General features: G+C 40.6%; 1 protein-coding gene and 1 long non-coding RNA gene across 2 annotated transcripts; both read left to right on the forward strand.

Annotated features, from left to right (window-relative positions):
• Positions 1-31: 31 nt before the first annotated feature.
• Positions 32-9,104, forward strand: LOC307014467. Its single transcript, XR_013801233.1, has 2 exons — positions 32-585; positions 8,117-9,104. It is a non-coding gene; the product is annotated as an uncharacterized lncRNA (long non-coding RNA).
• Positions 1,557-4,969, forward strand: LOC307040625 (zinc finger BED domain-containing protein 5-like). The gene is made up of 2 exons (XM_079683639.1): positions 1,557-3,224; positions 4,289-4,969. The coding sequence occupies exons 1-2, from the start codon at positions 1,929-1,931 to the stop codon at positions 4,763-4,765; spliced, it is 1,773 nt and encodes a 590-aa protein (XP_079539765.1). The 5' UTR covers positions 1,557-1,928; the 3' UTR covers positions 4,766-4,969.
• Positions 9,105-13,055: the final 3,951 nt, after the last annotated feature.

Genomic DNA, 13,055 nt, shown 5'->3' on the forward strand with positions numbered 1-13,055 from the left:
AAATTACTTTTGTGCAACTGTGAGACTGTGTGCCAACCATTTAGTTGACCTTTGCGGTTATTAGGGACTTTTTAAAATTGAGTTATGCCTTATTCACATAGAGAATCAATGGAAAGATACAATATGTACCTAGAAGGACCTCCAATTGATTTCATGCTACGTTTCAAAGCTATTGCCAAAATCAGTTGACTTGAAAATAATGTGCAATACTGCTTGTTTCACCCATAACAACAGGTTGCAGATAATTCTGCACATTTACTTTTCTCGCCATTTCAATGGACGTTTCTGAACACAGATACACTCGGGATACGTTGTATGCCTATATATATTTTTTAGGAAGAACCCATTATACATCTACATTTATCATATTATTGTAACGAGTGATAATCAAATGTAAAGAATAGCGTCCATGGTACATTTTACCTGTGCCAATTGTTCAGCCAGCCAACCAGAAGCAGAGGAGGGCGGGTCATGCCCTCACCCTCCAAAAAAAGAAAAATCACCTTTAAGGTGGTTTAACCCGGAAGTAAATACTTTTGCCCTGTTTTCCATTGACGTGATTTCAAGGTGATGCAGGTCAAACAGGTGAGTGTTTATCGTTTTACAAATCCCCTACAAACATTTCTGCTTCATGTCTGGACATTGCTATGATAATTTGGGCACATTTTCAAACGTGATTATAACTCCCTAAAAATGGGACATTAACTCAAATCTGATACTTTTTTTGAACTGGAATCACAAATAGGGAGAGGCCTCAGGGAAGTTAATACTGGCCTTGATACCGATACAATACAATACAATACAATGGATGACATGTACACAAGTTACGACTTGTTAGTCTTTGGTTTTCCACACTTCTGTGTATTTGTCATGTTGTTAGATGTCTAGCATGCATTCAGGGCTGGATTTACCCAGTAGGGGGCTTTGGGGAAAAACTGAGTTGTAGGCCTCTAACCAATAAATAATTCAAATGGCCTAGCTGTTATGCTAATAGAGTTTACAGTATAAATTAAAACAAGTCATCTTATTGAATATTAAATAATGAATGCTACCTTTTCTCCCAGGTCTGAATGAATGTTAAAATGTCCAATAAAGAATGATAGTCCTTTTCTGTATGTACATTTAATTGGCTTGTTTCATCTAGAACACTGGTTCTCAACGGGGGCGGTACCGCCCCCCAGGGGGCGTTCAGAGAACATCGGGGGGCGCTGGAAGCAATATTTTTGAAAGGGGGGCGTTGAGGTGTTCTTGGGGGGCGTTCACGCATAATGTCTTTTTGTCATGAAAAACGCTGGCCACAGCGTCTTTTCCTGTACAAAAAGCAGCTGTCAGCATCTTTTGTTGCTATAGGAAACCACAACTCTGCTTGCGATTGGTCAGCTGTCAGCAGTGTTATTACGGGTACGTTCGTAAATGCACGAACGGTCAGTCCGCTCGGACAACGCGTCTGTTCCGCCAGAGCACACAGCTGTGAGCGCTCAGAGCGCAGCGCTCTGGACTGTGGAACGGGGACGCTCGGAGCGCTCTGAGCAAATTTACAAACGTACCCTACAAAAAGCAGCCGGGAGCGGACCGGAAGTCGTTGTAATTTTGGGATCGCGACTGTTAATAATCTGTGTCACTTTGTTAAATTTTGATATGTTTTGATATGACAAATTCCACTAACAGATTCGAACTAAGTGGTCAGTTTATGAAAATAATACCCGTTTCTATGTCTGCTACGACATGGAAGAGCTGGCTAGCCAGGCTGCTCCACACAGAGCTCTGTTTGTTCAAAATTACAACGACTTCCGGTCCGCTCCCGGCACGATGTCTTGTCATGTCACCAGCTAGCCCTCTAGCGTTTGCCGCCATATCGTGACACTACCCCCCCCCCCCCCCTAAATATTAGCATCATAAAACAACAAAAATCATATCACATCAGCAAAATGGCCGCGAAAAAGATAAAATGCAGACAGTACTCTATTGAATATCTTAGCTATGGCTTCATACCGTCTCCTACCAATGTACAACTCCCAATGTGTTTACTTTGCGAACATGTATTTTCCAATGAGGGAATGAAACCCTCACGTTTAAAGGAGCACCTTACCAAGATCCACCCGGATAAGGCAGATAAGGAGCGTCCGTTCTTCCAGGCCCTCAAAGAGAAACATGGTAGGAGCACCATCAGCAGTCTCTTCGCTAGGAAGACCACCCAGACTCACAGCGTGCTAATAGCGTCATATAACATCTCCTTGCTAATAGCCAAATGTGGGCAGCCGTTCACAATCGGAGAGAAGTTGGTACTCCCTGCCATCAAAGAGGTCATATCTACTGTGATGGAGCGTGATCCCACACAGGTGCTGAAATCCATCCCACTCAGTAATGACACCGTAGCATGCAGGATTTATGAAATGGGCGCTGATACAGAGGAGCAGCTGTGTGCCATCCTGCGGGAAACTCCATTCAGCCTTCAGCTGGATGAGACAACCACTTCTGACAACAATGTTCTGTTGATGGCCTATGTCCGCTATAGCACCTCCAACAGTCAGGAGATGGCTGAGGAATTTTTATTTTTCAAATATCTGGTCACAGACACCAAGGGCCAGACCATTTTTAATGCACTGGATGCTTATCTACAGGAGAAGTCAATCCCGATCAACAACATCCTCGCATGTGCTACTGACGGTGCCCCTTCCATGGTTGGCAGGTACCGTGGCTTCACCACTCTGCTGAAGGAGCAGGTCCCGCATGTCCTCACAGTCCACTGTGTCTTGCACCGCCACAACCTTGTGGCCAAATCTAAAAGTTCACCTCTCCACGAGTCTCTCAATGTTGCAGTAAAGGCAATAAACAAAATAAAAGCCCACGCCCTGAATAACAGATTGTTCCGACAGCTGTGTCAGGAAAATGATGAGACCTTTGAGCGTCTTCTTCTCCACACTAATGTCCGCTGGCTCTCAAAAGGAAACTGCCTTGCTCGTTTTTGTGAGCTGTTTGACAGCATCGTGGAGTTCCTGGAGGAGGTGGATGCAGCTCTCGGGGAACAGGTGTCATCCCGCTGCGACATCATGTACCTCGCAGACTTCTTTGGCAAAATGAATGAAGTCACGCTGAAGCTCCAAGGAAAAGGAGTTACTCTGATCCAGAGCAAGGCGGTCATCCACAGTCTCACCTCCAGGCTGGATCTATACTGGCAGAGCATAGGCAGGAGGCAGTTTGCTCATTTCCCGCTGTTGACCAAGGTGATCTAGCCTAGGCTACTAAATAATGATAATAATAAATAATACATGTAATAAATGTAGGCTACTCTATGCAACACTATATTTGTGTTCCTGGTTAGTATAAATAACTTATGTTCTGAATGTATTATGAGAATAAAGAAACATCAATTGGTGGTCCTAGATAACAAACTGTCCTTCACTGCAAACATCGCTGCTACAACCCGCTGCTGCAGATACACGCTTTACAACATCAGGAGGATACGTCCCCAGCTGACCCAGACATCAGCGCAGATTCTGGTCCAGGCTCTCGTCATCTCACGCCTAGACTACTGCAACTCCCTCCTGGCTGGTCTACCTGCATGTGCCATCCGACCTCTGCAGCTCATCCAGAATGCAGCGGCTCGTCTGGTCTTCAACCTTCCCAAATTCTCCCACACCACACCGCTCCTCCGCTCCCTTCACTGGCTTCCAGTAACTGCTAGAATCCACTTCAAGACACTGGTACTTGCGTACCATGCTGCAAATGGATCTGGCCCTTCCTACATCCAGGACATGGTTAAACCGTACACCCCAGCACGTGCACTCCGCTCTGCATCAGCCAAACAGCTCGCTGCACCCGCACTGCGAGGGGGACCCAAGTTCCCGTCAGCAAAAACACGTGGGTTTGCTATCCTGGCTCCAAAATGGTGGAATGAGCTCCCCATTGTAATCAGGACAGCAGATAGCTTACACATCTTCCGACGCAAACTGAAAACTCATCTCTTTAGACTCCACTTCGAGCGATAGAATTACTAACAAAGCACTTATATACTAATAAAGGGCTGGCTTTCTAAATGCCAGTTGAGTAGCACTTGAAATGTTTGGCTCTATGAAACCTGATGTACTTATATGATTCTGTTTTCTTAAAGGTTGTATCTTCCTGGTCGAATGCACTTATTGTAAGTCGCTTTGGATAAAAGCGTCAGCTAAATGCAATGTAATGTAATGTAATCGATTAGTAAACTAATTAGCAATAAAATAACCAGTTTAAAATCGGATGGTAACATTCTGCACCGATAACAATTTCCTGGTTATACTCATTGCAGGTGTCTGAGGCTCTTACCGATGAGCGCCTCCTCATTTACACAGACCACCTGAGGATGGTGAATGCTGACTTGAAGATCCGCTTCAGAGATCTTTTGGACCTCGATGCTCCCACCTGGCTGGTGCAGCCCTTTCAGGCGGACGTGGCGGAATGCGAGCCAGCAATACAGGAGCATCTCATCGACATCCAGAGTGACGATGAGGCCCAGGCTATTTTCCGCACCTCTGGGTGGGGCAACATGTGGGTCAAATACTCTCAGCGTTACCCGGCTCTCTGGGAAAAAGCGAGGCTGCTTCTTCTGGCTTTCCCAACCACATACCTCGTGGAGCAGGGATTCAGCCAGGTCCTCCACATGCAGTCCAAGTACCGCAATCGCTTGAACTTGACGGCCTCAGGTGCACTGCGACTGAAACTAAGTTCTCTGCAACCCGCAGTGAAGAAACTGGCGGAGAACCACCAAGCGCAGGGCTCACACTAAACTTCCCCCCCCCCGCAATTTGGCGAAATGCAACACCTTTCCGACCTGTTAGTTCTGTAGGCCTAATGTACACTTTTGTAGCCTACTGTTTGTTCTGCACTGGACATGTGTGAAATTGCTGCTGTTCTGTAGCAGTCTGTTTGTATTCTCTGCTCTTGTCTGAGTTTGTTTAACACTCATAAATAACATTTTTATTCACATTCACATGGCTTTTCTGCTCTCTGGTAAACTAATGATAATGATATTCCAACTGCCCAGTTAAATCAAATCTATTATTTGGCATTCAGTGACATCCTTTTTAAATGATATAACACAGAATATTAGTCAACATTAATAGTCAGGGAAAAAAATAAGTCTACTTTTTTTGATGGGGGGCGGTAAGAGACCTGGATAATGGACAGGGGGGCGCTGGCCCAAAAAAGGTTGAGAACCCCTGATCTAGAACAACATTACTTATGTATTTAGGATCACTGTATACTAAAATCACCAAGGCCTCTAAATTAAAGTGTGTTTGATCCTCGCTGAAAAATTCAACCCTCTCAATACTTAAAGTTCGTACAATTCAAATTCAGTTTGCACTGCATTGGAGTTTGTACACCAGATTATATACAAAGTGACAAAAATAAGAACACATCTGGTTGTGTCCTTTGCTTAAATGTAATTGCATGATCTGAATGTGGTAGTATAAAATGTATGGGGAGTTGACTTTTCAGCAAGGATCAAATACATTTTCAGAGCAAATGAATTCAATGTCATACTATAAACATTTAGGTTTTGAAATTGAATTCCAAACTAATAAATATAATTTCAAATGCTGCCCTTTCAGATTTAGTATTAATGCAATTATTCACATTGAGCAAGACAAATTCAAATATCCTTCGTATACAAATTCAGTCTCTAGTGAGTTTTTCCTGCCTATAGATCACCTCTGTGAGATCCTCCTACTGATAATCTCCATGTTTGATGCTTGCACCATCATGCATCTTAACATTTAATTGGATGAAAACAAACAGTATGCAAATAGTGAAGCTTAAAGTCTCAGATATGCTTCTCTTACTCTCTGCTTTGGCATTAAACACACAGTTACCAGGGAGGGGGCGAGAGCAGGAGGGAGTTGATGTAATTTAAAGAATTAAAGTATACATTTTCCATTTTGATGAATACAATTAAGGAAACAACCCCATAATACTAACATTGTTACTATCAAGCCTGCAGGCATGTTTATATCTTTGCAATGTGTTTGTTTTATTATGTCATATGACCTCTAAACCACAGATTATTACAACCATGAGGTGTTTTGGGAATATTATGGTAAAAGGACAACAGCTCTTGGTGCACTGATGCATCCTCTGTGGTGTGCTTGGTGACTCTGGATGAGAATGATTGTCCACACACACACACACACACGCTGGTCTGTACATGCATTATAATGTCAGCTCATCCTCTGTAAAGCGGAGGCCCCTGTGCCTCCAACAGTGCGGAGGGTTTCCAGTCGCACGCCCTCCAAAAGATCTTTTACCAAAGCCATTCACCACATTCAAATCTGTGTTTAGCATGTGCGTTCATGTTATTTGGGTGGTCTGCAGAAGTTGATTGAAATCCCACTTTCTGCTAATTGGTGCCACCCCTTCTGCTGAAGATGTGTCTGATCCTTTGCCGCGTGCATTTGCGCAAAAGAGCATGACGTTTCAGTGAGAGCTACGAATTTGATCAAATGGAGCTTTGTGCGATGAAGCAACAGTATCTCAGGTGGGCAGGCATGCACCAACGGGCAGGCATCTGTAAACATAAACCACATGAAATTAGTTGTTCAGCTCAATATCAAACTCTGTGTTGTGTTTTGATCCTTATGAGTCCTGCTTATCCAAATCCAGCCTATACCCTGAGGCAATTAGTCTGTGCCATTTTGAACTTGAGGAAATGGAGCGATCACATTTTTGCATATTAAATCAAAAAGTGTCTTCTTTCTCCATCTCTTGCTGTTGTTGAAGATGAAATGTATGATGTTACCAACCAGAGCATTTGAGATTATTATGACGTCTTTCCATATGGATAGTGTAACCTAAAGATGCATGTTGTTCCATTCACTGCCCTAACATCATTTAACATGTACCCTTTTTCTAATCAACATTTGACAACACGATAAATATTCTGTACATTCTTCCAACATCTCTGGCATTAAACTGTCAGTCACACTGTGAGAGGAAATGTCTCTCTCTGGGTGGAAAAAGACTTCCATAATCATCATCTTTGACACAATGCTAATCCTTCTTCCATGTTAGCCATCTGTGGCTGAAGTGGCGGGGCAGAAATTACTGAGGAAAATGGACACAAATAAAATGCTAATTCACCACGGGCTACAAGTGGCTCCCCCCCCTCTCTGCCGAGCTCGGGGGGCCTCTCGGTTCCCACACCACTTCCCTGTGTCTCTCCCAGGGTGCTGCTGGGATACCGGCGGCTGTTTCGGAGCCCGCAGTAGGGATGCAGCCCTCCCATTGGCTTGTCTTTGTTTGCCCCCATGCACGGTATTCATCTGCTGATTTGAATATATGCAAATGTTGCAATGGTGCCCCGTCAAAGGAAACTCCCACAGCCACCACCATGTTTTTTTTCTTACTTACCGTCTCCCTTCATTTTCCCCGCTCTTTTCCTTTTTGTTTCTTTTCCTAAATGCTGCATTGAGCGGGGAATGCTGTGGGAACCAACGATGGAGGGCTAGATCTGCTTTGTCACAGGGATTTATTTAGTAGTGAGTCTCATGACTGTTAATTACAAAGACACACATTTACTGTATATCTCAAGGAAGAGAGAAAACAAGTGTATTGGGAATACACCATTCTTCAACTCCTTAATGTCTTTGCTGTGAACAGTCAAAGCAAAGAAGTTGCCAGACTAATGCATGCCTTTCAATCAAACATGCAGCATGTGTCACGAGGCAAACAAATACATCACATGACTTATTGATTACAGTAAAAATAAGAACCTTTTATATAGCGTATTGGTTTTAATTTAGAGTCTGACTTTGTACTCTAAGACAAGGGCAAGAACCACAGTGTAGACATTGTTCTATTACCTTAAGACAAAATTAGATGTAGCTTAGTTTCATATACGTCTTTATTTTAAAAGCAGATATTTAGACTACTGGCCCTAACGATGACTTATTTCATTATGTACAATAGGACTCTTCCTCCAAAGCAACCAAATTGATCGAGCGAGCATTTATTTTGTTATGTGACATTTAACATTGTTTCCAGTGAGAAAGGCCTATTTATCCCACAGCAAGAATATTTAAACTTGGAGTTATTCACCTGTAGTTTGAGAGGTAAAAAGCCATCTTTTGTTGTGTCACAGGTGCAGATACAGACCTTCCTCCTCCTGTAATGGCCCAAGATTAAACCATGGCTGGATTTAAAAAGATGACATGAAGATATGCACACACGCTTCATATCTGCATTTTGACTCACTGCATCTGGCTCATCTGTTTTCCAGGTCCAGAGCCAGACGGAAGAGAATTAGCTCGGCCTGACTCTGCTGAGTGTGTTAAGCCGGTACTTTGGCTCGTCCTCATACAGATTCTGGATTTGGACGACATGAATCGTTGCACACTTATGCTGTAATTACCCTAATGCATGCTGCTAATTCTATTTCACTGAGAGTTTGCAGCATAGAGGATTCCATGGATGATCCAGCATGCACAGATGGGCGATGCACACAAAGACAAACACAAGTTTCATTTTGTGCTTAAAGAATTACAATAGGCTTTATTTGTATACAATTTTCTTCTTATCTGTGCCAGTGAAAATATGTGCACACGTGCTTATTAATACTTAATAAATGCAATATTAGACATCTTTCTATTACTGACCTGCAACCCCTTTACAGAAACTCATTTATCTTTGATCTTAAAAATCTCTAACACTTCCTTTTTTTATGATATCCCCTACTTTTTGATAGATGCATATGAATATTATTTGAATGTATTTATTTAATGTAAATAAATGTAAGAATGGCTTGGACTCTCCTCATCATCTTCATGCTTCATTAGAAAAAGAAGCTCCTTGTGTTTTCCCAACCCAGAGTAACACTGCATGCCTAGGAAAATATAACAGAAAGTACCAAAGTGTCAATATAAAAAAAAACGAGTAATCATTCCCGCAGGAACGAGCATTTTCACCACATTTTGATTAAAGTTAAAAGGGTGTAAAAAGCAGTACGAATGCTTATAATCGTTTATTTATTTATAGTGCTTGTTATCTGTTACATTGTCATTTTTCTGTCCACAGTTAAAATGCACAATGTGTCTTAATATACATTTTAAAATAAAAACACCTAGCTTGTTTGTGGACTTGCTTCTTGACAATCATGCATTTTTTGTGCTTTAAATTATAAGCTTTGATTACGAGCTTCACGATTTAAGCTAAATGTGTTTGCAGGCCCCCCCCCCCCCCCCCCCCCCCCCCTCCATGAATGAGCTCTGTGCATTACCGTGTCTTGAATGACAATCGTGCACTGCGCTTGAACTTGACCGGCGGAATTGCCTGGGAAAAGAGGCGCGACTTTGGCCCTTTGCTCCTCTCCTTTATGGGGGGGGGGGGGGGGGCGTTAAGACTGATGTCAGCGCTCATTAGCATAACCTTCAGCCTGCTCCCAATTAAACCAGGAAAGCAGTAAGAGGACCAGTCTGTTTGCACATGGCGGAGAATGAACCAGCATCTCTCTCTCTCTCTCTCTCTCTCTCTGATCATCAGAAGCAGCTGCAATGTAAGTTGCTTTATTCATTTGGAATTGTTTTAAATATACATTATTTAACACATTTCAAAGTTATAATTGCGTTTGAAAATTATGCTGGAATTACTCTACATTTAGTATATTTTTATAGTATTTTTATCATTTTCATCAGCTTTCTGTTCATGAAAGTGAGGCTTGTTGCTGTGGGAATGATGGTGTTCACATGACAGTTTTTCTCTGGCTTCAGCCTGTCTGCCCGAATGTGTAAGACACGCTGCACCTTTGATGTCTTTTTACAAGTGTGGAGGTTTAATTCCAGGTCTACTTGATTTCTTATAGGTAACTGTTCTCCTGAAAGTCTTTGCATTATGCCTATTGATCACTGCTGCTGCGTGAATCTACAGTAGACCTGCTGTGTGTGGTCATGTCAGCCGAGTCTCTAAGTGCTTCTTACTGACAGATCTACCTTACTCACCTGCTTGTGAAATCTTACAATCTCCTATTATCTTTTGTGGGAATTGGATTTGCAGTGACTATTGAGGTATTATATCATTTGCAAACAATGCATTTGTTGCCAATTTTATACCCTGCCTAGCATAAGGAATGCATTTTTGTTTGTAATGAAAAATGCTCCCATCATGCTGCTTTGTCTGATGAGGCAGCACTCTTTGAATATAGAAAACCAATAGGGCTTTACATTCTTATAAACATATAAACAGATCTATATAATGTTGCTCCATTAAACCACAGAGGAATTCAGAATAGATTTAAGAGAGCTCAGAGACTTTGAGACACCCGCTGTTGCTGCTCTCAATATGCATTTCAAAGTGGTATTACTGACAAATATACGCTTTTAATGTTAGTTGTCACAAGGATTTCCTTTATACATGTTAAAAGTCAATAGCAGAATAATACACATGTTGAATTGACCTAAAAAGCACACCATTTCTAGTGTTCACTTCTTAGATTTGATTAAAATCCTTTGTAATTCCACCACCACAACAGCCTCATAACAAAAATAATAATGTATTACAATCAGCAGCTAGTTGCTAATTGATGGGCATGACATTGGGAAGGACAAACACTTGCTCCCTGTTGGTCTTCATGTGTGACCTCTGACTCCTTTATGTCCCTGTGTCAGGTCAAGCCTCTTTGAAGAGCGGCCATTACAATTCCCAGAAGTGGCCACTTGAATTGGCCGGTTATTAACAAGTGAACCCAAAAGGGCTCGGTGTGGTCACGCATGGTCACATGACAGTCATACAAGTTTGACAGAAATTAATGAATTTATGATGGAGACATGTTTGAACTGGGAGAATTAGGATTTGATTTTTTCTGCCTGAAGTGTTCTGAATGTGTGTGTAAAATGTGACAGTATCAATTCATTTATTTCAATACTGACAGGCTATACTGGATTATGTGCTTGAAAATAAAATCTTGAAAGTGTTCTCAGCAAATGATAATTATTTTAAGAAGTTAAATACTTAAGAATATATATCTTTATTTTTTCATTTTATTACATTTCTGTGATGAAAATGCCAATAAATACACCAAACATAAGAGAGACCTGCTTACTGAATAAATATATGGGCATTCATTTATTAAATACATCTTTATTTAAAAAAATGAAATGGGGAGAAAACTATTTCACTATAGCTTTATACAAATAAAAAGCGAAAATCAAAGGGCAGAAATATAAAGGTAATTCAGAAGTTAATGAACATCAATGTGCTTCATTCACTAAGTGCCTATTTGCGCTGAATTTCGCTTTGATCGTTTGGCTCCGTGTATTTGCCTGCTCGTTTTACTGACTCTAAAGACTCAAATATAATACTTAAACATTGAAAATGACATTTAAAAAAAATTATGTAATTTATACAGAACATTGTATTCGTGCCTTCTTTGTATAACAGTCCTCTGAAGTCATTTAAGCACATTTAAGTCTGTTGCTGCCCAAATGATTTTTTTCTGTTTCGCTTACATTTCATTTGAATTAAAAGACTGAAACCCAGATAACAGCCTATTAGGATAATAATTCGCATTTATTTTCAGTAACTCAAATAACAAGATGTATTTATGATAATATTGATGATTTAAAAGATCTAAAATCACAACGACATAATTCCCTTTTTAAAATGTAATTGAAATCTGTGTAAACCCTTATTGTTTTAGAGCATTTTATAAAGTCCTTCATTTTGTGCCATTACTTAAATAAATATAAATCTATCACCTGCTAGAGCAATGTAAAGAAAATACTCTATACACTAAAACTCAAACACAACAAGACCTCCGAAGCTTTGTTTTCATAATTTACCATCTCTTTAATTAATATTCATTTTAAATATGACTTTACAGTTCTGAAAGAGGTGATAGCCTATTGTGTTAACCAAAATGTTAACTAGATCACACACTGTTGAATAAATGTACGTTTCCAGGTCGTTTGTTAAACGAGAATCACATTTTCGAGCTAAGGTTTCCATTTGTATTTCGTTTGTTCTTCTGCACCATCACGTGGACCCACTGGGTCATTATTCGTTAATATTCACGTATTGTGGGGCCTTAATAACGAATAAATAATTATCTTTACACGCCCAACATTCCACTTATTTTCGTTTTAGATTTTTTATTTATTTAGATTTTTTTTTTGTGGACACATTTCGAAAAGGCCTTTCACTTCCTGCATCAAATAAAATATCACTCTGTCTGCCAATGTAGAGATGTCTCACATATTTTTACTGCATCAATTTAGATGATATGTTGTAATTATATCGTTGCTAAAATCGTTTCTCGTTTTTTAAAATGTTTTAACGTGTTGTGGATTTAGGCCAGTCAGACCTGACCAGGCCCGAGCTGCAGTACTGCTTTCAGCCAATAGATGTCCCTGTTTAGCTCATATTGACTCGATATTCACTGACATGTTGGATTATGAGTATTGTCTATAGTTTCTGAGATGTGAAGATTCTAGAGGACTCTGAATATCTGGTTGTTAATTCCCATGATGAGATGTGTGCAGTGCTTCAGGAACGTTTTGTCAGCCCAGCTCACTCAACCTCCCTATGCTGAATGTTTGAATTGTGCAGGCCTTATGAGACATACCGTCCAGTTAGGTTGTACAAAAAATAAATCCTTACATGAGAGCATGAAATAGGAACACTTGCCTTTATTTAAAGGGCTCAAAGCTGGTTGGCCATTTATCTGTCTAGCTAACTACACCTTTTTAACTTATAGAAAATACGATAGAACAGAAAAAAAGCCAATGTAGGTAGCCAATATAAAAACACATGTATCAAAATATAGGCTACCTTACGCTTAATTTAATGTCGTAATTAATTATGTGAATATGAACATGCTGCTGCACTACCCACAACCCTTGTTTGAGAATGTGGTCCCTTGTTTGAGAATGTGGTCCAACATTTTGTCTTCGTAAAAACGTGTCCTATATGCTAATATTTTACAATAATTTATGCACCAAAAAAGGTTTTTTGGGTTACGCGTGTAATGGAAATCATTCTAACGTTTTGTAATGTTCTATAGTTTCCATACAATTATGACTTCTGCTAAA

The sequence above is a fragment of the Notothenia rossii genome, assembly GCF_949606895.1.
Source record: "Notothenia rossii genome assembly, chromosome: 1".
Classification (NCBI taxonomy): domain Eukaryota; kingdom Metazoa; phylum Chordata; class Actinopteri; order Perciformes; family Nototheniidae; genus Notothenia; species Notothenia rossii.

Bases quoted from the DNA above. Each gene is read 5' to 3' on its own strand.
- LOC307040625 (XM_079683639.1), top strand. From the start codon at position 1,929: ATGGCCGCGAAAAAGATAAAATGCAGACAGTACTCTATTGAATATCTT. The intron at 3,225-4,288 runs GTGATCTAGCCT...TACTCATTGCAG, and splicing joins ATTTCCCGCTGTTGACCAAG to GTGTCTGAGGCTCTTACCGA.